The 24,352-nt window shown below is 51.4% G+C and overlaps 1 protein-coding gene across 1 annotated transcript; it reads left to right on the top strand.

The window, feature by feature from the left end:
- Window positions 1-656: 656 nt before the first annotated feature.
- Window positions 657-23,910, top strand: PLAT (plasminogen activator, tissue type). Its single transcript, XM_030834201.2, has 14 exons — window positions 657-796; window positions 11,513-11,608; window positions 12,664-12,712; window positions 14,313-14,450; window positions 14,806-14,916; window positions 15,228-15,402; window positions 16,071-16,162; window positions 17,360-17,534; window positions 17,973-18,058; window positions 18,923-19,118; window positions 19,211-19,347; window positions 19,485-19,625; window positions 20,487-20,653; window positions 23,076-23,910. The coding sequence occupies exons 2-14, from the start codon at window positions 11,537-11,539 to the stop codon at window positions 23,232-23,234; spliced, it is 1,698 nt and encodes a 565-aa protein (XP_030690061.2). The 5' UTR covers window positions 657-796; window positions 11,513-11,536; the 3' UTR covers window positions 23,235-23,910.
- The last annotated feature ends 442 nt before the right edge of the window (window positions 23,911-24,352 follow it).

The raw sequence follows: 24,352 nt of genomic DNA, 5'->3' as shown, positions 1-24,352 counted from the left end.
CAGCCACGTTTAGGCAGAACGTCGGCTCAGCGCCCCAACCTGTATCCACAGCCCAGCTGGAGAGCTCGGGAGCCGAAAAGACCTCAGCGACCACGGATTCACTTTACAGAATGATTTCCCCCAAGATGACAGACCTGGGGAGTGGCTGATTCCAGGCTGCGGCACTTTCCACTGCAGGTGAGGAGGTGTAACCCACCCACCTGTTACCTGTGTCCCCACCTGTGTCCCCACCCGCCAGGTGCTCCAGCTCTGGCATTTCCTCTGCCCGGAGGGCGGCCGGTCCACCAGTCTAGCCGTTCCGACCTCTTGTGTCCGGAGCGGCAGAGTTACTGCTGGAGATTCCAGAAGAACCCTGTCCCCTCCGCGTGTGTTTGTTTAGAATTGTAAACGCCTGTTTTCCCAGTGGGGGTCTTAGAGCTAGCAGATCCTCAGGGTCCCTTTAGGAGTTCGAGACTCGGATTCTTCAGGTCCCGTCCAACTCCCAAATTGCTATGATTCAAAGATCAGAACCGTGAATAATCAGCCTGGCCTCAAGCCAGGATGGGCAGTGCTGCTTTCATGGAACTTCCTCCCCCTCTTTATATAAACAGGCCCGCCCCGGTTTGGCTCCTGTGGCGTTGTCCGCTAGGCATCCTCCCGCCACAGAGAAGCCCGCCCACCCGGAGCCACTGACCCCACCCCTTGCCTTGAAATTTAAAGGAGGCGGGAGCTGTGCAGGGGCAGCAGAGCCGAGGTCCTGCAGAGCCTGGGGCTGAAGAGGACGCTCTCGGAGGAGGGGAGAAGGCTCGCGGCGGTGGTAGGTTGGATTCTGTGCTTCTCTGTACCCCAACTTCTGTTCTCTCTCTTAAAAGTCTTTCTGAGCCGATGAAGGAATGTCTACACCGAAGGGCTGACTTTGTAATTCAGGCCAAAAGGGGATTAGCTAGAATCCTCGTCCAGGGGCAGATTTCTTTTTGAATGTGCATCTCGTTGGGATGGGCTGAAGTGTTTGCAGGGGCCAGGTCGTCAGGGGAAGAGAGAGGATAGAACTGTTGTGTTTCCTGGAGAGGAAATCTCTGCTTGCAAAGGGGAAAGAGAAAAGAATGATACAGAAATGCTCTGAATAGTCAATGGGCACACCTTATGACTCACGGGCAAGAAATGTGACATGGGCTGATGGGGTCAGAGCTGGGAGGGTCCCTGGGGGACGGGGTCTGAGCCCATGGGGAAACTGAGGCTGGGCTGGGCAGTGAGTGAGTTGCCCACAGAGGATTCACCGGGAGGGAAGTGCTGGGTGGGAGGGAAGTGCTGGGCGGGAGAAGTGGATGACAGTCCCAGGGAGGCCTCTGATCTCCCCCCTCGTCCCCCACCTCCAAGGCAGGTTTTTTGCCTGGAGTGCAAGGGGTGGGGCTGTTGGAGGACTTTTCGATTACAGGGGAAAATAACAGCAGTGTCTTCTATTCCCAGAGCACTCTGCAGGGACCGTAGGAGGCTCTCTAGGCTTTCAGTGCTATTATCTTTATTTTCTTAACCTCCCAAGGAGGGAGGGTAGGAGGGCAAAGGGAAAGGAAGGAACTCTCAGGTAACTGAGGACAAACTCAAGCCCAAAGCCGTGTGGTAGTGATGACTGATGTGGATAGCAATGGTGGTCTCCTGCAGCAGCTGGTGGATGACAGAAAAAAATTACGTGTGTGTGTGTGTGTATATGTGTGCAATCCCATGAAGAAATTCTGAAACACAACCGTTAAGTGGAATTCCCTCAAAAGGACTTCCTAGCAATTCTTGCCAGTGGACAGGAGACTCATCCCGGGATCTAGACACTGACTGGTCCAGAATCAATAGATGACGGTCAGACTGCGCTGCCGGGTAAGTGCTTCCTGTGAGAGCAAAGCCAGATGGGGCACACAGCAGAGACGCCGTGAATATTGAAATAGAAATAGCTCCATCCTACCCATCAACTGATTCCACCTAAAACATTCTCAGAGACACCAGCCTTGAATCGCTCTTGTCACGAGCAGGTGACAGGCTGCTCTCTGCCTGAATGGCGCCGTCTCTGTGCAGACTCTCCAGGACCATCTCAGTTTATTTTGTGGATCCCCATATGAGAGTCTCCCAGTGATGCTGCTGCTCTCAGGTGCTTCTGCACCAGCCTGGAAAAGTTCCTGCTTCGAGGGGAAGATAAACGATCCCGTTACTAGTTTTTGCTCATGGAGGCGGAACTCTTGCACCTGGGGACCTAGCATGTTGGTGAGCAGAGCTGGTGATCAGTATATTTCAAATGATTGTAACAAGCAACCCAGCCACACCCCTGGTGGTGTGACTTGAAGCCACCATCACCATGTAAGGCTTTTGTAAGTGGGTAGCCAGCACCACAGAGCATCTGGGGAAGGTACAGCCCAGGTGGGGTCTGTCACTAATCCACCTACAGGAGTTCCTCTGGTCCTGGAGTTTTACAGCAGTGTAAGGGGCCCTTTGGCTAGATGATCATTTGGGAGGAGCAGCGCTGGCTTTAGATCTTCCGAAGCTTCCAGAGCTTGGGCAGGTTATTTGGATCAGAGGTTGAGGTGGCAGCATGATTCATGGCATTGATAGTGGGCTTAGTTCTGGTCAAAATTCAAAATCCACGTGCTTCTCTGAATACCGAGTATCTGGTGGGGAGGGAACATTTGGGTTTTGAGCTAAAGTGTTCAGTTTTGATGACTCTTTGGCATCTGCAGTCTCAGAGTAAAATTCCTATTTTCTATGAGTGATTTTCCGCTCTGTTCTGATAAGATGGCCATCAATGAGTGACCAGAATATTCTGTCCATTCCTTCTCTGGGCCATTTGCTTTGCACAGAGAAAAATTCTGTCGCTAGTTTCAGGTGGTAAACCTCACCCCAGTCGACCAGCTCACAAAACCAAGTGGTGAGTCTCCAGTGAAGCCAGATAAAAAGCGAGGATGCTTTAGACTCACGGAAAGTTCCAGCTAGAAAGAATCCTCAAGACCGTCTGCCCTGGCTCAACCCCAAGTCCAGCTACGTGGTCTCCTGCTATTGGCTTAGGTGTCTACTTACATATAAGGACAGCACATTCTCTTAGTGAGGTTTTGTGCATTTTACATTCCACTTTCCTTCCTGGGAAAAAGACTTCTGTAGAAGGGTGTAGAGGGAAAGATAAGCCTTTTGATCGCCTGAAAGTTAAGACCTCTGATGAAGGGAAAAGGAACCAGGTGCCGAGTCCATAGCAGGCATTTCATAAACAGTTTTTGAAGGCACGACTCAGGCAAGCTGTGGTTCTGATGGTGATTCCCCAGGAAGTGCTAGCGGCTGTTCTTCCTGTGGAACTGATACAGTCAAGGGTCCTTAGCAGCTGCCCACACCGTCCACACCAATGGCCATGATCTGGAAGGGGAGTCTTGGCCGTGGGCTCAGCTGAGCTGCACAGGAGGGCTACGTGACGCTCCTGATACATGCACAGTGGCTTGGAGAGGTTTGGCCTGATTCCACCTGGAGCCTCTGACAGACCACTTCAAGGTCAGGCTGAACCCAGATACTAGGAGATCTTTGTATTAAGAGCCTTTTTTGTTTCTTATAGAGTCGCAAGGATTCCTTTAACTTACAATTAGACATTAGGGAATCCAAGTTGAACTCCTCCCCCAAGGCCCCTACATCCCTAGGACTCTCGGGCTTTCCAAACCACACTTCCTCCTAGGGACACCCTCCAAGGGAGAGCCTGGGGTGTGTGACTCAGACTCCTTTGCCCAAAGAAAGGTGTCCGTGCTGGAGATTAAGAGGCTCTGGCTGCCTGCTGCCACTACCCGGGGCCCCAAACATTGGGCCCGTCTTGGGCCAGCGACACCTCTCCAGTGCCTGGCTCACTCCTGCCTTTGTTCGACAAACAGCTTATGTAGTGTCCATTCCAGAAAGCCCACTTCGACCAGCGCCCACCTCAACAAGGGTGACCTGCATCCCCTCCTTCACATCCCAGCAGGACCCCTTCTTCCTCTGTGTGCCCACCTTCCACCCACCCGACCCCTGCATGTCACAGCGCCGATCTGTGGGGTGTGCTTGTCTAGTTACTCGTCTGTCCCCTTCCTAGACTATGAGGTTTTGTGGATGGAGCGCGTGTGTCTTTATACCGCAGAGCCCGTGCCTGGTGCATGGTTGGTGCTCAGGTTACACAGAGTAAATCACCTGTGAATTCAGGAAGAGAGGAAACCAGAATGAGCCAGGGCTCGGGTCAAGGTGGATGGGATGGGGGATCGGATGGCACCCAGGAGGCTCCCAGGCCCCTTGGTTAGAGGCCTCTAACGGGGGGAGGCGGGGAGGGGCTCGGCAGGACGCTAAACCCGGTATCCTACTATGAATAATGTAGAACAGAAAGCCCACCAATGACTGGTCTCTGCTGGTTATTCACATGTGGTCACAAAAGAGGAATTTGTTTTATTTTGCAGCAAGAGCCAGTGTCTGCCACCTGGGCTGCAGAGGGAAAGGGGAGATCTGGTTTTGTTTTGTTTTGTTTTCTGAGAAGCTCCAGTTTCCTTATTTTTCTTGCCTAGTGTCTCTGGTTTTCAAACATTTGCATGGTCTGCATCAGACAGCCCTTATCAGTACTGAGGGCCTGACCTTCCAGCTGCCTCGCCGCGAACTCCATCTTCCTCTCAGAGGCCAGAGTGGCCCTGGCGTGTGTGGTGTAAGTAGGCCTGGGAAAGGTGAACAAAAAAACAGATTGAAAATCGGATAAAAGACATCACCCCATGATCCAGGAAATAAGGGCTCCAGTTAATACTGATCTGTGCACATAGCTGAAGGGCATGAAACTTGACTTCAGTCGTAAAGAATCCAGTTACAGGTTATCGCAAGATCTCCAGATAATGTAGGAGACAGGACTTGGTATTAACACTTGAACTTGATGATGACCCCATAGAACTTGGCTTCCCTTCTAGTCAACGTTCCAAGCAGAAGCTGTGAACTTTGGCGCTCCCCCGTCCAAAGGGCGCTCCTGGCAGTAAGTATTGTACAGTTAATTGCTGTGCGCAGGCCAGCAACTGGGGGCTTTACCTGCTTCTTCGCTAATTGTCATCACAGTGGGGCAGGGTGGAAAGGACTAGCCCATTAGAAAACCAGGAACCACATACAGCCTGTAAGCGGTGGTTAGAGTTTGAACTAAGGCCCCAGAGGCTATGCTCCCAGCATTCCAGCCAGCAGCTCCTCTCCACAGCAACTCTGAGCACATTAACAACACGACAGTCCAGCATCAGGACCCAGTAAGAGTCGTGGAAAGAGCGACTGTTGGGTTTTCGGTAGAATCGGGTGTCTTGAGACCCTACTCCTCCCTTTACAAGACGTGTCACGTCAGAGCAAGTTCCTTATACTTTCTTGACGTTCAATTCTCTCATCCACAAACATGAGATAATAATATTGACTTAAATGATTCAATGGATGCCTGGCAGGGGGTCACAGCTCCCGTACCAGATGAGTAAGTGGCATTCATCCACACGCATTTCTCAAAAATGTGCTATCACAGTCACTTTCATGTGAGCCTCATAAAATGTGGACGGAGTTCCGCATGTAGCAATACAAGGAAAGCCCCTGCTAATTTTCTCCTGATTTACGTGTGTTGAAATCTGGAAGGAGACTGAAGGATTATCAAATGATTGCGTATTTCATTCCTTGTAGTGATGCTTGCTTTAGGGAGAGGAAGGAACAGGCAAAACGAGCTCATTGCTGAACAAGATTCTCCCTTAGATTATCGTTCGATTGCAGGTTTGTTGAGATTCAGACTTGGGGATGACATGTCCTTGCACCGACTCGCGAAGTTAGCTTTGCCAGCTGAACCTTCTGTTTTCTTTGCAAGGGTCTAAGTTTATAAGGAAAGGATTTCTTTTGTTTTTACTGTACAGGAGGCAAGATGGACTTCTATTTTCCTAGACCCACAGCTGCACTCCCTGAGTTCCTCCAGATAAGCAGGGTTACCCGGCAGACGGTGGAGAGGTGCGGCAGTGGCAATGCTCAGGACAGATTGTTCTGAGTATGTTGATGTCGTATAAAACTTGGACACAGGTCATGTGCCTATATTTTGAAGATGCTTTGCAGGGAATTCTGCCCTGAGTAACAGTGGAGATGGGAGTGGATGGGAGGTGCCAGGAGAGGATTTTTATCCTACTTAACCTCACTGGAATCAATCCAATTAGATAAGAAACAGACTCCTCTCTTTTTCCTTAGCTATAAAGAGTTCTGTTCTGGAAGAGATTACTTTTTTTAAAAAAATTACTTTTTAAAAAAAATTTTATTGGAGTCTAGTTGATTTACGGTGTTGTGCTAGTTTCAGGTGTCCAGCACAGTGATTCAGTTTATATATATATATATATATATATACACACATTCTTTTTCAGATTCTTTTCCCATATAGGTTATTATAGAATATTGAATAGAGTTCCCTGTGCTATACAGTAGGTCCTTATTAGTTATCTATTGATATTTTATGTATAGTAGTGTGTGTATGCTGATCCCAAGCTCCTAATTTTTCCCTCCCCCCTCCACGTTTCCCCTTTGGTAACCTTAAATTTGTTTTCAAAATCTGTGAGTATGTTTCTGTTTCGTAAATACGTTCATTTATATCATTATTTAAAATTAGATTCCACATATAAGTGATACCATATGGTATCTGTCTTTCGCTGTCTGACTTACTTCACTCAGTATGATCACCTCTAGGGAAAAGCTAAGAGTTGCTTCTGTGCTGGCAGTTTTGGGAAATGGTTTTTACTCTGAGAGCATGAGCTCTATAAAAAGCAAGACCTGTATAGGTGGGACCAGAGCTACCAAGCTAACGGCTCCGGCCCCGGGCTCTGACGCTGGTCCAGACACAGGTGTGCTTTTGTGGGAGCTCAACCCCCTTTCCAAAGCCGGCTTCTTCCTCCCATCTCACTTCATCTCTTGCCCTGACGTAGCGACATGCCTTTGCTGTTCCAAGGCGTTCTGACCTACCGTTTCTTTTCTGATTTGTTGGCATCCCTCCTGGCATGCTGGTTGCCCGGGGCGGGAGGAGGGGAGGGCAGGGCGGGGAAGCTGTTGTTTGTCTTAAGGTCCTGAGTCATTTTGGAGTATTGGTGTCCTTGGAGACTGACTTTCTCTTACTCAGATTTCCAGAGAGAAGCTTTGCAAAGCAATAACATCCCAAGAATCCTCTTTACCAAAGATTAAGGTAGCAAACCTTGCACACTGGTGCAAAATTTGATAACAGTTTCAATTTACCTTCATCTTTCCCTTGCAATTTCCACGGGCCTCCAGCTTGCTCACGTTTCTGCCTTTTTCTTGCTGCCAAAAGTAGACACTGCAAGTCTTCAAGTTCTTTAACTTCCGGGCAATTGCACTGTTCGTACCTAGAATCACAGAACTCGATTGATTGACTGCATTGGTCCAGACCTTTATTGCAGGTCACGTTATGGGACGTGGTTGAGTGTTTCCATGAAAGTACTTATCCGCACGTATAAATGTTTCACAGGTCACACAGCGTCTGTTCTCACAATAGAAACCACAGAATGTCAGTCCTGGAGGAAGCCTTGAGAGTCTAGCCCTCTTGGTTTTGCATCCCTGGGAGCAGATTTGATGTCTCAAAATATAGATGCTTTTTGGAAGGGCAGCACATTAATTTTTATGCAGTCACACCATTTGCGAATGAGCGTATCTGTTCTTTTCCTAAGAGCAGAAATTTCTAGGGGCAGGTGGACAGAACGGGTCATTGCAAAGGACAGTGAAAGACCCTGAGGACAAGCCTCCACGGCATTTCCCCAGACCCTTCCTCTGGCTGTCCTGCTGCCATTCCCATGGCCTCGCCCCACCCAGACTCTAGCCGTTACAAACTGCTGCCCATCAATCAGCATTCCCCGTGTCACCACTACAGAAAGGAACCCTGTGCTCCTGGCTGGCGTGATTAGTTTCCCAGCCACAGTGGCACCCTCAGCTCCTGGAGACTAACCCTCCTCCCTGGTTACCACACCATTGTTCTTCCCTGGAGCAGTCATCATTCACAGTTGTTCAGAGGTCAGAGAACAGAGTCACTTTGTCTCTGCAGCCAAGCAGGATCCAGCACCGCTTCTAGGCAGGTCGGGGGTCGCCCTGGAGGCAGAGGTTGCAGGCTGGTCCCACACAAGGATGCCCGCCAGCTCAGCCCGCGAATCCAGGCCATGCTTTAGTTGCCACGTGTCCTGATGTTTCTAATTTGCACAGATTCTTTGTCAACTTGCCAAGCTCTGCATCTACTGAACTTCATCCCCTGAGAGGGTGCCTCTTGCAAATCTACAAAACTCAACTTTATGTGCCCGGGGGAGCTGCCAGGGCTGGGGCTTTGGGAGCGTGGAGACCACGGGCCTTAGAATCATTCCATACTCCCCGCCATACAGTGATGCTTCCAGTGACTCAGGGATTCTAGTCCCAAAAAAGTCTGTCATTCTCATGGTCTTCTTTTTACTTGTCTTTCCTCCATTCTTCCCTCCCTCCCTCCCTCCCTCCTTCCCTCCTTCCCTCCTTCCTTCCTTCCTTCTTTCCTTCCTTTCTCCTCTTACTTCCTTACTTTTTTAGTTCTTTGATTCTGGGAAACTATTAAATACAGCAAAAGGAAAGGAGCACAGAAAAAATTACAAGTCTTGTATTTATAAAATGAACCTCCAAAGGACTTCTTATGCTTATTCCTCAAATCCCCCACTCCTACTGGCCTCACATGGGCAACCGACACCTCTCCCTTTGGTGGGAGCTTGCGGTCCAGGGCTGAGGTCCGCCCTGGCATGGACCCCAGGGTCCTGGGTCCGGTCTGCTTTGCTGGGGTCACTTGTTCTTTGTCCAGGCACTGCCCCCAGACCTCCACACCCCCTGCCATCTCTACAAGGCAAAACCAGGACACAGTTTTCCTCCTTCCCTCTCACTCCCTTGTCTTGGGAAGGCACTGCTTGTCTGCAGGCGGGATGACTCATTTCTTTGTCATCCTCTCACCCCACTTGGCCCGTCCAGCTGCTTCCATCCCCTTTGTGCAGTGAGGATAGAGACATCATGTGATTTGTGTGAGGCTCTTAGGCACTGGATCAGCTCCAGGCCCAGCAAGGCCAAACGAAGCAGAGGACTGATAAGGACTGATAGAAGAGAGACAGGCTCCAACTGTCCCAGAGCAGAAGAAAAAATACACTCCTTCTGCTGATTCTTTAGCTGCAAAAGGGTCTGAGGCCATGCAGCTGTTGGAGCCTTTACACTCAGCCCTCAGTGCATCCCTCCCCCCACCTGGCTCCCCTTCCCCCATTTGTCCAGGGAATGCAAATGTCTTAATGCTCCACTTGGCACTTTGCAATTTTCCAGCATCTAGGCTTGTGCTCCACTTAGGATGACCTTGAGTTCTTGAAATTACACGGTAACTTGACGGGCATCCACCGCGTATGAGGGGAATGAACTTGCTGGAAGCCCTGGCTGGTTGGCAGGCGAGATGAAGAATCAAGTTCCCTGTTCGCGGGCTCGTTCATTGTTTGATTCAGAATTTGCTCGTCAAGTGCTGAGAGGGCAGAGCTCTCCCATCGCCAAGGCTTGGCTGAGATAATGCAGCTGCAACAACCTATAAACGTGAAAAATGATTAACAGCAGGAAGAGAGAGGGGGAATGTGTTTAAGAAGACCTATTTTAAAAGGTTGTAAGTACTGGGTTAAAATTAAGAAGGGGAATTGAAGAGGAATTTGGGGAAATTTTGACAAAGGGGAAATTCGAGGAACACTGAGCAAGAAATTCTGGAATGATCGCCTGTGATCAGAAGACTCCCCCGTGGGCTCCTGTTCGGATGCCCTTGACCCCCTAGTTCTTCCTTCTGAAACTGCCTGGAACCAGTGTGTCGCAGCAAGCTTCCTGCAATGAGGGAGAAATGGGCCCCCAAGAAGCGCACACCACCCTGCCCTGCCCGGGACGGGGCCCTGGGCAGCCGGATTGGAACAAAGACCCAGATCCTGGCTTCCTTCTGTTTCCTTCGCAGTAGGGGAGGGGTGTGCTGGCTGGCAGGACGCCCTCTGAGCCTGAGGAAACTCTCTGCCCAGACTGTCCGGCCCCCTCCCCGCCCCCCCACAGCTCCGTGCCCTCCTCTGCCTGTCACCAGCGTCCCGGAAGGTCACTGGGGCACAGAGCATCTCCCACCATCTCCCTCTATGTTTTCATCCTCGCTCTGAAGGGAGCTTGTGGTTGAGGGGACAGCACCTCCGACAGGAAGGGAGCCCGAGCCAGCGCCAGGGTCAAAGTCCCGGACGTCTCTGAATCCGAGGGACCCTTCAGATGCTTGGGATGAGGGGGAGGGATGGGACCCAGAGTTGTTGTGACTGAGGGGAAGTGAGTCAAGGGAAGAAAAGCCCTGATTTAATTCTTGCGGACGAGGGAGTGAGTGGAGCTGCCAGACCACAAAATAACATCCCAACCGACCAACCCACTTCGGGCTGCTGAGGGTGAGGGCACCGGGGCAAGGCACACGGAACCAAGGATGTGGGTCCAGGAAGATCTGAGTCTGATGACCAAATCAGATGTCTCCCCTCCTTTCTGCAAATCTGCACTTCACAGGCCCCGTCTATCAAAGAGAGGCTGGTTTCCCGATGGAGCCGGGGGGGGGGGGGGGGGGCTGGGGGGGGAGTTGGGGGCGGGAGACTTTCCTTTGTTGGACAAGGAGGCGTGGACGCTCTAAGTGGAAGAGCTCAGGCCGTCTGAGGCAGGCTGGCTCTGAGCTGTGCCAGCAACAGAATTCCTACGGTTTCCTCTACAAATGTCAGAACTGAGACATCAGCCGACCCCAGGGCAGCAACTGGGCCCATCTAGTCAACCCCAGGGCAGCAACTGGGCCCATCTAGTCAGCCCCAGGGCAGCAGCTCACTTCAAGGGAAACCAGACCAGCACCCTGAGGTCCCAGGCTGCCAAGAAGTGCCAGAGGTGGTCTCAGCCTTCAGCCCACAGAAATGTCTGGGCAAGATCACCTTCCAGCAAGCCATGCCCATCATCAGATGGATGGATAAACAAGATGTGGTCCATGCAGATGGTGGCATATTATCCAGCCTTAAAAAGGAAGGAAATTCTGACCCATGCTATGATACGGATGGCCCTTGAGAGCATTATGCCCAGTGAAATAAGTCAGACCCAAAAAGACAAACACTATATAAGCCCATTTATATGAGGTACCTGGAATAGTCATAGTAAGTAGGATGGTGGTTGCCAGGGGAACGGGGAATTCGGGTTTCCCCGGTACAGAGCTTCAGTTTGGGAAGATGACAGTTTGGAGGTGGACGGTGGTGACGGCTGCACAACAATGTGAAGGAACTTAATGCCACTGAACTTACACTCAGAAACGGTTAAAATGGTAAATTTTGTTATGTGTATTTTACCACAATAAAAAAGGTATACGGTAAGAAGACACCATCCTTCAGACACTTGCCGTGGCCTCTCCTGCCGTGGGCGCCGACGCTGGGGGGGACCGGCAGACTCCTGCACTTCGCTCTCCTCTTGGTCCTGTCACATCACACGGTTAAGGTTTCTTCCCCTCTTCTTCCAGAATTTAAGGGACACTGAGGAAACGATGAACGCAGTGAAGAGAGAGATCTTGTGTGTGCTGCTGCTCTGTGGAGCTGTCTTCAGTTCACCCAGCCAGGTGGGTGTGCCCTCCTGTCTGTGCCAGCACACACCTGAACACACACCTGGACACACACCTGGACACACACCTGGACACACTCCCCTTGGTGGACGGTGCTCGGGATCCAGGCTTCCAGCGGAACCCTAGGCACTCGTTCTGACTTGAGTAAACACTGCCTCTCGATGCCTTCTTTGGGGCTGTTTTTTTGTTTGTTTTTTTGCAGTACGCGGGCCTCTCACTGTTGTGGCCTCTCCCGTTGCGGAGCACAGGCTCCGGACGCGCAGGCTCAGCGGCCATGGCTCACGGGCCCAGCCGCTCCGCGGCATGTGGGATCTTCCCGGACCGGGGCACGATCCCGTGTTCCCTGCATCGGCAGGCGGACTCTCAACCACTGCGCCACCAGGGAAGCCCTTTGGGGCTGTTTTTAAAGGATGTGTCTGAATGAATCCATAAAGTATTTATAAAAGACAGTACAGGCGCTGTGAGCCGTGGAAGCAGGCGAGCTGCCCGTGTACTGTGTACTATCTACTTGGGATGGAAGCTACACAACACACGTGCTCTCTGCAGATGCCTGGCAGCTCAGGGCATCATTCAGGCCACGTGAGCGATGCCCGCACAGCAGGATTTTAGAGAAGGGAGAGTTGGGGCAGCTATTTGGAGGAGATGGGATTGCAGGGGCCGGGGTGGTGCATGCAACCCCACTAACCCACATGTGCCTATTTTAATTTAAAATTAATTAAAGTTAAATAAAATTTAAAATTCACTTCAGTCACACCACATTTGAAGTGCTCAGTCGTCACATGTGACCAGTGGCTACCGCATCGCACGGCCTGGATGTTAAACATTTCCATCATTCAGAAAGTCCTTTTGGACAGGACTAGTCTAGAAGGGGGGAAAGAATTAGACAGGAAGGCAGGTGATGGACATTCCACCTGGGCCCATTATCTGAGGGGGATACTCTGGGCAGGTGGCCTCTGATTGGTGGGTTGATGGTGGTCTTCTGGTTTGACCACCCTTATTCCTAAGACACGCAGCATGTGCTGACTCTTCCTCTGCCCCTGGTTTCTTTGCAGGAAATCCACAGGCGACTCAGGAGAGGAGCCAGATCGCACAGAGGTGGAGGTGAGATGTCACTGGGGTGGAGGCAAGTCAGGCTCAAGGTCAGGGTCAGGGTCAGGGTGCTTTAGTCTCCAGGGGGGATTTTTTTCCATGTGACCTGCTTACTCAAAATCCGTGAAGGTGAGACTCTGCTAAGATGCTTTTGTCCTGTCTCTCCATTCACACAGTCTCTGAGGGGACAGGAACAGGTCCTCAAGGGGTCAGGATGCCTGGGAGTCGCTCGCTGCTGGGAGCCTGCAAGCCCAGTGGCACAAAGGAAAACGGATTCGAATGTTACACAGATGAGAACAGAGCCCAGAGAGATGGAATGACTTGCCCAGGGTCACACAGCCGCCGGGCCGCACGGTCCTGGTCCTCCAGGGCCTTTCCCTGGGCTGTGATCCCCACCGCCTCCCACTCCATTCAGCATCTTTGTTAACTAGCTTCTCTGTGTCTCTGTTTCTTCGGTTGGTAACTCAGGGATGACTAACCTGGGTTGCTTCACGGAAGTGCTGTGGGAAGACCATCTCTGTGAGGCCGTGTCTAGAGTTGAGACTAGAAACCCAAGGAACGTTCCCACTAGGATCCCAAGAATAAAACGTGCTCACGGCCCAATTGTCTTGACGCTGATCTGAAGAGCTGCAGGCCCCGCTGCAGGTCCCAGATCGTCCCTCCTCCCTCATGACCTACCTCTCTGGGGGCTGGAAGGCTCTGCAACACCCATTTAAGCTGGAAGTTTCCCCAGAGTGAGTCACAGCTTAACTCTCACTGCTTCCGCGGTCGGATAGCACAGTGCTTCCTGCAAACGTACCCTGGCCCCAACGGCCCTCTAAAGGAACAGCAGTATTGTTGACAGTGAACGTGTGTCACCGCTTCAATTCATTAAAAGTTAAAGATGTTTTAAGTTTGCATTCTGGGTTGCAAACAGAGAGAGAGAAAAAGGGAAAGTGTATTAATGGGAGTACTTCAACTATTTTCATTATACCAAAGTACTAATGGAAGTAGCAAATTTTCTGCACAGACTAAGATGTCAATTTTCTTTGTTTGGGACCAGAAATGCATCATCTCAGTGTGGTAATGCTAATGTGGATCAAAAATTCTGGTAGGCAATTGCGTACACGTGCATATTTTTGATGAATTAAAATGAAAAATTAGAGTATTACCTAATAAATGTGTTTTGATAGATAAACTCTTTCAAAACAAGGGCCCATCAGAGGAAAAACAATAAAAGGGGTCTTTTTTATTGTTTTTCATAAGTGTATTTCATATTTCATTGAAACTAAAATAAGGAAATAGGAGAAATACACCATTATATTCTATTATATATTTCAAGAAAATAACTGATTTTCATAGGAAATTGAATGTAAAGATCACACAGTCATATGGAAAGTAATATTGGCACTGCCCCTAATAAACTGAATCTGAAATTGTTTTTGAAAACTGAAAGGGGTCTTTGGTGACAAAATATCGGGTATTTGTTGTCTTCTGGCTGAGAGCAAGGAAGGAATAAAGGACAGATTGTCCCAAAAGTGAGCAGGATTGCCGGGGGTGGGGGTTGGGGTGGGGGTGGCGTCAGTTTGGGGTGAGTCGGGCCCTAAAGAGGCCGGCCTGTCTGTCGTTACAGTGACCTGCAGAGACGAGAAAACACAGATGACGTACCTGCAACATGAGTCCTGGCTGCGGCCCCTGCTCAGGGGCAACAGGGTGGAGCACTGCTGGTGCAACGGTGGCCGGGCCCAGTGCCACTCGGTGCCCGTCAACAGTACGTGTCCACCCAAGCCAGGCTGTGAGCCTCGAGTCCAGTCTCACGGCCCCAGCCCTGTCCGTCACGTTCCCGGGCCTGTCTACCCTTCAAATGGGGCTGCAGGCACGCTCTGCCCTAGGCCAAGGTGAAGGTGCCGAGCAGAAAGCATGAGGCCGTGAGCCTCAGTTTGCTCATCTGCAAAATAGGAGAACAGTCGTTCAGACTTCGTGGTCGGCTGTGAGGAGTCAATGAGTTCGTTTTTGTGGAGTGCTCAGAATCGTGTGTGCACGTAGACGGCACGCTTCAACTTTGACTCATATATTCTTGGGCTGCTTGGAAAGTAATTAGGGGTTCCCTTGCTTCTACTTGACAGGTTGCAGCAAACCTCGGTGCTTCAATAGGGGGACATGTTGGCAGGCCCTCTATTCCTCAGAGTTTGTCTGCCAGTGCCCTGAAGGGTTCATTGGGAAACGCTGCGAAATAGGTGAGTGATAGGTGGGTGGCTGTGAGACAGGGACCCACCAGGGTGAAATCCCACCTGCAAACCTACCCAGAAAGGAAAGCAAGTGTGCAGTGACGGGGGAAGGATCGGGGTGGGATGGGATGGGTCATCCGAGGGTGGTTAGGGCCTCGGGCACAAATCTGGAGGCTGGCGTGGTCCCCATCAGCGGGGTGACCCAGTCACCCAAGCAGCTCAGCAGCTACTGCCTCAGTGGTTTGAGGTGAGACCCCCTTTGGAAACTAAAGGAAAGGAGGATTCACATGGGAGGAGTTGTGTGTCCTGTTTCCCCTCAGATGCCAGTGCCACATGCTACCAGGACCAGGGCATCACCTACAGGGGCACGTGGAGCACAGCGGAGAGCGGGGCCGAGTGCGTCAACTGGAACAGCAGCAGCCTGGCCATGAAGCCCTACAGTGGGCGCAGGCCTGATGCCATCAGGCTGGGCCTCGGGAATCACAACTACTGCAGGTGAGAGGGCCGCCTTCCCCGCCCTGGAGGGTCTTCTCTGCTGAGAAGCTGCCACAGTCGGGGAAAGACCTGCGTCAACTCTGTCAGGGTTTCCAGAGAAGTTACAGGAGATGTGTATACATAAAGAGATTTATTTTAAGGAATTGGCTCACGTGTTTGTGGGAGCTGGTAGGTCTGGAATCTGTAGGCAGGCTCCCCAAGCTGGAAGCTCAGACACGAGTCGATACTGCAGTCCTGAGACAGAACTTCTTCTCAGCTTTTGCTCTTAGTGCCTTCAACTGCTTAGATGCAGCCCACCCACACTATGGAGGAGAATCTCCTTTACTTAAAGTCTGCTGACTGCAGATGTGAACCACATTGACCCAGCCCTTCCCAGCACCACCTAGGTTGGCGTTTGATCAAACAACGGGGCGCAGTAGCCAAGTTAGCCCATAAAGCTCACCATCACGGTGCCCCCCTTGTCAGCGTGGCAGCCACGTGCACCTCTGTAAACCACGCTTAATTTCCAAATAAAGACGATTACAAGGTCATACCTCCACCCAACACGATCTGACTCTCCTGTGTACAACAAACACGTGTAACTCTATCCCCGGAGGAGGTGCAGAGCCCTTGGCCCGAGAGGCGGGCCTCACTCTTCACCTCCCCTGGCCTTCCTGGCTGATTTTCAGAAACCCAGACCAAGACTTAAAGCCCTGGTGCTACACCTTCAAGGCAGGGAAGTACATCTCCGAGTTCTGCAGCACGCCAGCCTGCGGCAAGGGTAAGTGCCGCTTCCCCATGGCCTCTGTAGCCTCACGGGGTGCGGGAAGGGTCTGGGGACAGCGCTGACGGTCCTTCTGCAAACGAGGAAACAAAGGACTGGGCTGGTAGCTAATCATTTCGGTGTCAGAGGGAAGGAAGTCAAGAGGCTTAGGTCCTCGCCCAAGCTTGGCATCTAACTAGCTGTTTGACCTTGAGCTGATCTCAGCACAGCTCTGACCCTCTGTTTCCTCATCAACAGAGAAGATGGGGCTGTATCGGTGATTTCCAGTCCCTTTGAGAAGGCATGGAGGTTCTCTCTTTTTTGATTAATGGACCTGTTTCTCAAGATTTCTCTCTGTCTCTGTAAAGACTTTTAATGTGAGAAAATTTCCCAGATTGAAAAAACACTCAGTTACAAAAAGGTACTGTGAATTCAGTGGTGCTTTCGCAAATGATGATGTTATTTATCACAATAGTAGAGAAAATGTGTTTTAAAGTTCTAAATCTACATTTACAAAAATTGTGTACATTCAGTCTACAGGTGACGCTGATATTCCTGTGAATTTAAGAACTCTTTAGAGTAACTCTAAAGCCTCCTCCCCACCCTCCAGCTCGGGTATAAATTGGGAGTCACTGGTCCCGATGACCTTAAAGGTCCCTTGTCACTGTGCTATCTGTGCCTTGTAGTATACTTTGTCAGTTTCATGTGGGGAGAAAAGAGGGTAAAATGGGACAAATACGCAGCATTTGAAGGTTCATACTCTCCCTTCCTTCCCAAGTCCAACAAATCCTTCAGGTCCCTAGCGGACAATATCTGAGAAAACTGGGTCTGCCCACGTGTCCCCCCATTGAAGCACCCAGGTTCCCAGCAGCCTGTCAAGTATACACAAGGAAGCCCCTAATTGCTTTCCAAGCAGCTCCAGGAATAATCCCCGCTAGCTGAACTCAGCACCCTTTCCTGCCGAACCTGAATATCCCTCAGAGTCTCTCTTAACACAGCCATCAAGGAAGCCACAGCCCATGATGGAGGCTGGCACTGGATGGAAGCCACTTACCACCCCGTGTGAAAGGGCTTGAAGGACAGAAGAAGGGTGGTGGGCTGCCGGCCTTGGGCGTCCCAGGCCGGCAGCTCTGCTTTAGGCCCTGCTGCAAACCCCACTTGCCTGCTTTAGCATTTAAGTGGCTTTGTTTCAGTTTGAGATTTCCTGTGTTCCAGAAAAAGATGGGGACTGCTACCAGGGGAAGGGGCTGGCGTACCGCGGCACCCGCAGCCTCACCACGTCTGGGGCCTCCTGCCTCCCGTGGAGTTCCATGATCCTGATGGGCAAGATTAACACCGCCTGGAAGAGCAACGCGCAGGCCCTGGGCCTGGGCAAGCACAATCACTGCCGGTGCGCAGCGCAGGGTCCGGGGCGTCTGCGCAGAGGGCGGGGTTGGACCGGGATGGGAGGGGTCTGATGCTGAAAGTTACATGAAAGACCCAGTGGGTGGGAGGGAACCATAGATGTGATCCAGCCCAACCTATTCATTTGCACGTGTCGTGAAAAGGAACGTCCTCCAGTTTCTTGACCCAAATCCCATGTTAGAGGGTCTGTCCTCATCTGTGCTGTCCTCACGTGGCCCCTTTGTTCCATCCTAAGAGTCTTCTAGCACAGCTGGGAGATGAAGACGTATGTTAATGACAGAAGAAAAAAGTTACAGTCATTTCCCTCTGGTGGGGCCTGCGGCTGAGCCCAGCCCGGGGCTCAGGGTCCTCCTTCCCAGCTGGGCAGCCTTCCCCTCTTCCCTGGCTTGTGATGTGATTGGAAACCTTCCCTCCTTATGACTAGGAACCCAGATGGGGACGCCCAGCCTTGGTGCCACGTGCTGAAGGATGGCCAGCTGACGTGGGAGTATTGCGACGTGCCCCAGTGTGGTAAGGCCAGCTGTGGCCACCTCCCCGTGCCCAGCCTCATTCCTGACCGTGTCCTCTGCCGCTTCCCGTGTCTTCCAGGCTGCTCTCCCGCCTTCTCCCAGAGCCCAGTTAACAGAGGGGGGACGGGGTTACCCAGAGCGGGTGGAGACCTAGAGAAAGGCAAGTTGGCACGCTTTGCTAAAAAATGAAACTTTAGAAATCGTCTGAGAACCGATTGTTATTACTCGGTCCCTGTGCACACACAGATCAGCCAGACTGCTCCTCAGGGCACATAGAGTTTAACTGGGCAGGTGAGACATAAACTACCAGCGAACTCACGACCAAGGTCACGCACGGCGCACCCTCAGCGGGCAGTACCAGTGGGCTGGCAGTATTAGGAAAACTTCGTGAGGGGGCAGGCTGTCCTGTGGGCCTGGAAGGATAGGTACGGCTGAGTCGATGGGAGAGCAATGGGGTAGACATTCCCCAGGAAGAAGCTGCAATGCCTCATTATTTCTTAAGCCAGGAAGTGGCTGCAGGAAAAAAGTAGAGGTAACAAAGCACCGCAGAAAGACCCCTGGCTACGGAGTCAGGTCGGGGTTCTAATCCAGGTGCCGTTGTGACCTCGGCAAAAAGGTCCCAGCCTCTGAGGCTGGGTGCCGTGAGGGTTAAGGATCGTGTCTGTACAGTGCTTAGCGTGTCCTGGATACTCAGCACACGCAGGCTGTGGATTGATTGCCGTGGAGATGGCTCCATCCCTCTGTACAGCCTGCAGAAGTGCATCGGGGGTAGAAACCCGGGTTCCCAGTCAAGACGCCAGGATGGGGCTCAGGGACCTCGCCCAGGCCCACAGGTCTGACCCCGGCTCTGCCCTTCCCTCCCCAGTCACCTGTGGCCTGAGACAGTACAAGCAGCCCCAGCTCCGCATCAAAGGAGGCCTCTTCGCGGACATCACCTCCCACCCGTGGCAGGCCGCCATCTTCGTCAGGAACAGGAGGTCCCCAGGAGAGCGGTTTCTGTGTGGGGGGGTCCTGATCAGCTCCTGCTGGGTGCTGTCGGCCGCCCACTGCTTCCAGGAGAGGTAGGAATGAGAACCCGGCGCCCCCGCCTCCTCTCTAAGGCCTTAGACCAGGCCCATTAGAGAAGAGCATCCTCGAGCTGTCTCTCCATCAGGTATCCTCCCAACCATCTCAAGGTGGTCCTGGGCAGGACGTACCGGCTGGTCGCTGGAAAGGAAGAGCAGACGTTTGAAGTAGAAAAATACATCGTCCATAAGGAATTCGATGATGACACTTACAACAATGACATAGGTAAGATGTCTGGCTCTCCCTGCTGCCGCGGGAACTCCAGACCCACACGCATGCAATCCCACCTCCTCCCCCCAGACCCCCGCCCCCTCCCTCCTCTCCCCTGAAATCCTCGCTCTCTTCCTCGCCCCGCCTCCCAGCGCTGCTGCAGCTGAAATCGGACTCACTGACCTGCGCCCTGGAGAGCAACGCCGTCCGCACCGTCTGCCTCCCAGACGCCGGCCTGCAGCTGCCGGACTGGACAGAGTGCGAGCTGTCTGGCTACGGGAAGCACGAGGCCTGTGAGTGGGAGGACATCTCGGCCCCATTCTGCCCATCTGGGGGTGGACCGGAGCACATGTGCTGACCAGAGAGAGGAAAAAGTAGCCCCATGAGTTTCCACCCTCGGGACAGGCACCGCCGCCGTGACTGTGACCGTGAGGGCAAGTTCCTGCCTAGCGAGGCCCCAGCGTCTGCCCTCCCAGCCTCACAGGGTGGCCGTGCAGGTCAAGAGGGGTCTGAGCAGCACAAGGGTTTTAAGAGCCTAAGATTTCAAGGAGGTTCTGATAAGAAGTGGAGTGAGCTTAGTTAAGGGTGGGGTGCCTGGACTCTGCCGTCGGGTAGCCCTGAGTTCAAATCCTTGCCCTGCACCTTGCAAGCAGTGTGATCCAGACATGGATTTTTATTTCATGATGCTCCAAGCCTCTGTTTACTCAGTGGCAAGAAAAGGATAGATTATGGGGTTTAAATGAGATATTAGGTTAAGCCAGTGGTTCTCAAGTGGGGTGATCTTGCCCCTCAGGAAACACTTGGCGATGTCAGTTATTGTGACAACTCAGGATGGAGGTTTATACCAGCCTTTAGTGAGTAGAAGCCAAGGATGCTGCCGACCATCTACAATGCACGGGACGGCCCCCTGCAAAAACATTCTCTGGCCCCAATGTCCCTCGTGCCGCTGTCGAGAAACCCTGGGTGAAACTCTATGAAACTGCTGTTTCTGTAGGTCAAAAGAAGAAAATATTGGCCATTTCATAGGATTCAACTTAATACGTGTAAAAGGTTGATAAATGTTAGCTCTTATTGGAACGTTCGGCTTTCTCTTTCCAAAAGGTTTATAAATAACTTTCCCTAAAACCACAAGACGCCTTCCTCCTCTGTTTCAGCTTCTCCATTCTATTCTGAGCGCCTGAAGGAGGCCCATGTCAGGCTGTACCCATCCAGCCGCTGCACTTCCCAGTATCTGTTTAACAGGGCTGTCACCAACAACATGCTGTGTGCCGGAGACACACGAAGCGGTGGGGACCAAGCAAACCTGCATGACGCCTGCCAGGTAAACACGAGCCTCTCTCCTCCCCTGAGCCTCCCCCTCCAAGGGCAGAAATGCTCCTTGGCCGACAGGTTCTTAACCAAGAAAAAAAGTGATACCCAGAAAGCAGTGATTCATCTCAGTGAGGTGCTGGGGATCTAGACGAGGACCTCAGAGAATAAAGCAACTGGAGCAAGATCAAAGCCACCCAAACTCAGGGCTTCCCTGGTGGCGCAGTGGTTAAGAGTCCGCCTGCCGATGCAGGGGATGCGGGTTCGTGCCCCGGTCCGGGAAGATCCCACATGCCGTGGAGCGGCTGGGCCCGTGAGCCATGACCACTGAGCCTGCGCGTCTGGAGCCTGTGCTCCGCAACGGGAGGGGCCACAACAGTAAGAGGCCCGCGTACCGCAAAAAAAAAAAAAAAAAAAAAAAAAAAGTCACCCAAACTCAAGAAATCTAAGCTGCAGGAAATTTCCCCAGTGTCTGCACCAGAACCACCACCTGGTACAGGATTTCCTGTAAGCCCAGGCAATTAAATACTATCAAAGTGATGGATAAAGCAACACAAATTAAGACATCTTTGTCTTCTGTGGGTGCTGGGGAACTGGAGTCCATTGTATAGAGGGGGAAGTCGGAATGGCACCTTCCCGGGAAGTAGGACACAGATGATTTATGAGATAAGTTTTAGGAACTCAAGTTCAGCCCACAGATGAGGGTTTTCCCCTGGGAAAGCACACTCTTTGGGGGTCTCTGTGTTAGCATCCCTATCAGAGGTAGTATGTACTTGTATTTCATGATAACTGGGTGTAAGACACAGACCAACCTGTGTACTTAGGACCTAAATAGAGCCAAGGAGCCGTCCATGCTGGGCTGTTTTCGTGCCCACAGTGTGCCGGGCTCCCCACTGAGGCTGGGGAGGAGGGGATAGAGACAGCAGGGCCGGGCTCTTGCACTGAGGACTGTAGGCTTAGTTCTCATGTGGAGACCACACCAGCATCTCCCCTGCTTGGCTCCTTGACAGCCTCTGGTCCCTCTCTGAAAGGTTTTTTCAGACACCTCCACCACCTAGCTCGACAGTCACAAAAGGTTCTCTGCAAGAGGAAACCGTGATCTATCAGCTAGTGTTACCCACAGGGTGCGTGGCCTCCTTAATCAATGGAAATTGATCAGAGGCCTGACAAGAAATTCAGGCAAGGCTTTACTGGGGACCCTGCAGCTGCAGGGGGAAGCGAGAACAAACAACAGGTTCCCTTGCTTGCGTGCTCACTGAGGGGGGGAGAGCTGGTCCCTTATAGGAGGAGAGGGTAGGGTCGGGTCCAGGGGTTGGGCAGGAGGGGGTGCTTAGGTGGTCTGCCCGCCCCTTAGGTGGTGTTTTGTGCGGGGGGCATGTGTAGTACCCTGCTTTTGTTCCCGGCTCTTCATAAGTGGCAACTGAGTTTTTTGGTCTTTCGTATCTTTTGTCTATAATTTGCCCCAGCTAATATGCACACAGCTATTTTTAGTCCCATACAGTTGCTTTGTATTTTGTTGCTCCAGCAGAGGTGTATCCAGGTGCAAGCATTGCAGCAAAGGGTCCCAGGTCCCAGCCTGTCTCACTAGCAGCAAGTTAAAAACGAAACCAGAAATCATTGCGATTCAATATGACAACAGCTAACAATCACCAGGAGTTTTACTAAATGCCACACATTGTTCACAGAGCTTTTCAAACTTTCTCTCAATTAATTCCCATAACCTTACAAGGAAGGCAGTATGATTTCTATTTTAGATTATTATTATTCAGTATCATTCAGGTAAGAATACTGAAGCCTAGTTAGACTGAGGCTGCACAGCTAGTAAGTGGTGGAGTTACAGCCTGGGTGGGGACCTGAAATGTACAAGAAATGATCTCAATTCCGCTTTACCAGGTAGCTACAACCTGATTCTGTAAAGGCCCAAGGTCACGGAGATAAAATTTCCCTCCCCGAACTGAGCACTTTGAAGAATACATAGGAAGGGCTTCCCTGGTGGCGCAGTGGTTAAGAATCCGCTTGCCAATGCAGGGGACACAGGTTCGAGCCCTGGTCCAGGATGATCCCACATGCCGCAGAGCAACTAAAACCATGCGCCACAACTACTGAACCTGAGCTCTAGAGCCCGTGAGCCACATCTACTGAGCCCACGTGCCACAACTATTGAAGCCCGCATGCCTAGAGCCCGTGCTCCGCAACACGAGAAGCTACTGCAGTGAGAGGCCCGCGCACCGCAACGAAGAGTAGCCCCCGCTTGCTGCAGCTAGAGAGCCCATGCGCAGCAACAAAGACCCAACGCAGCCAAAATAAATAAAAGTAAAATAAATGAATTTATTTAAAAAAAAAAGAGTACATAGGAACACTACAAGCATTCACCCTAACCTCCCCCCAAAGAGTCTGCGTTTTTGCAAAGAGCTGACCTGTTCTCCCTTCTGCAGGGTGACTCGGGCGGCCCCCTGGTGTGTATGAAGGACGACCACATGATCTTGGTCGGCATCATCAGCTGGGGCCTCGGCTGTGGCCAGAAGGGCGTTCCGGGCGTGTACACCAAGGTTACTAATTACCTGGACTGGGTTCGGGACAACACACGACCATGACCAGGGGCACCGGTTCCCTGCATCACGGAGACCCTGTTTCCTTCACCTCCGAGGATGCACTGCGGCAGGGGCTTCTTCACGCAGCACAAGTCGGGGAGGATGGATTTCCATAGGTACTTTCCGTTTTGGAAGTTTTCGGGGCTTCAGGTCTGAAACATACTCTGTCAGATGGGAAGAGGGGTAAGCGCCAGCCCCTCCTGGAATCCCAGTCCCCGAGGCAGAAGCCCACCTCCTCTGTCCACGTGAGCAGCTTTAGAGACGGGACCGCAAAGGTGAAAGTGTGTCTCAGTAGGCAAAGATAACTGGATCCTTCAGGAAAGAAGGGTTAGAAATATTCTATTAGGAATAGAATGTCTATTTCTAGTCACAGGGAAGGCCAGCAGGAGCCTCCTCATAAGGGACAGGCTGGCTGGCCAGGTTACGTGCCTCAAATCCAGCCTTCAAATCAAGTGTCAGGGTTTCCCTTTCTCCGGCTATACCTCTTGGAAGGAATCCTGTTGTGTAGAGTGCACTTCTTTTTTCTTTATAAATTTCATCATAGGACAGGAGACATGTATCATTTTAATAACTAATAAACTAGGCTCTAGCGTATTTATATCAGTTCATTTTTGTTTATACTGTTGGCACACCTGTATGATACTGTACTGGAATAATAAATTGATATATTTTTCACATATTTTCTACGCATCAGAGTGGAATCGTTCTGTTACATGCAGTATCCGACAGCTTTTAGTCGTGTTACTTGTGTCCACGTTCTTTGACTCGTTGGAAATATTTCCTTTCATTCATTCAGAATAGTTGCGGCATACAAGGCCCTGTGCCGGGTGATGTAAATGGTACAGAGGGGGAAGAAAGGAGCTCTTGGTTTGACAGGAAGATAGGGATTTAGGGAAATAAGAAGGCTGAATGGAGATGGACCACAAAATAGCAGACAGAAAGTTTTACTGAAATTCAGCTGCAGGAAGGACTCAAGAATCTTTGAATTCTTGAGACGCAAGAGGGAGGAGATTATATGTATATGTACAGCTGATTCACTTTTTGTTATAAAATAAAAAAAGAGGCTTCCTTGGTGGCGTAGTGGTTGAGAGTCCGCCTGCCGATGCAGGGGACATGGGTTC

Source organism: Globicephala melas, chromosome 21 (genome assembly GCF_963455315.2).
Source record: "Globicephala melas chromosome 21, mGloMel1.2, whole genome shotgun sequence".
In the NCBI taxonomy this organism is placed as follows: domain Eukaryota; kingdom Metazoa; phylum Chordata; class Mammalia; order Artiodactyla; family Delphinidae; genus Globicephala; species Globicephala melas.
The sequence above is the reverse complement of the archived record's forward strand: the minus strand, read 5'-3'. Positions and strand labels throughout refer to the sequence as shown.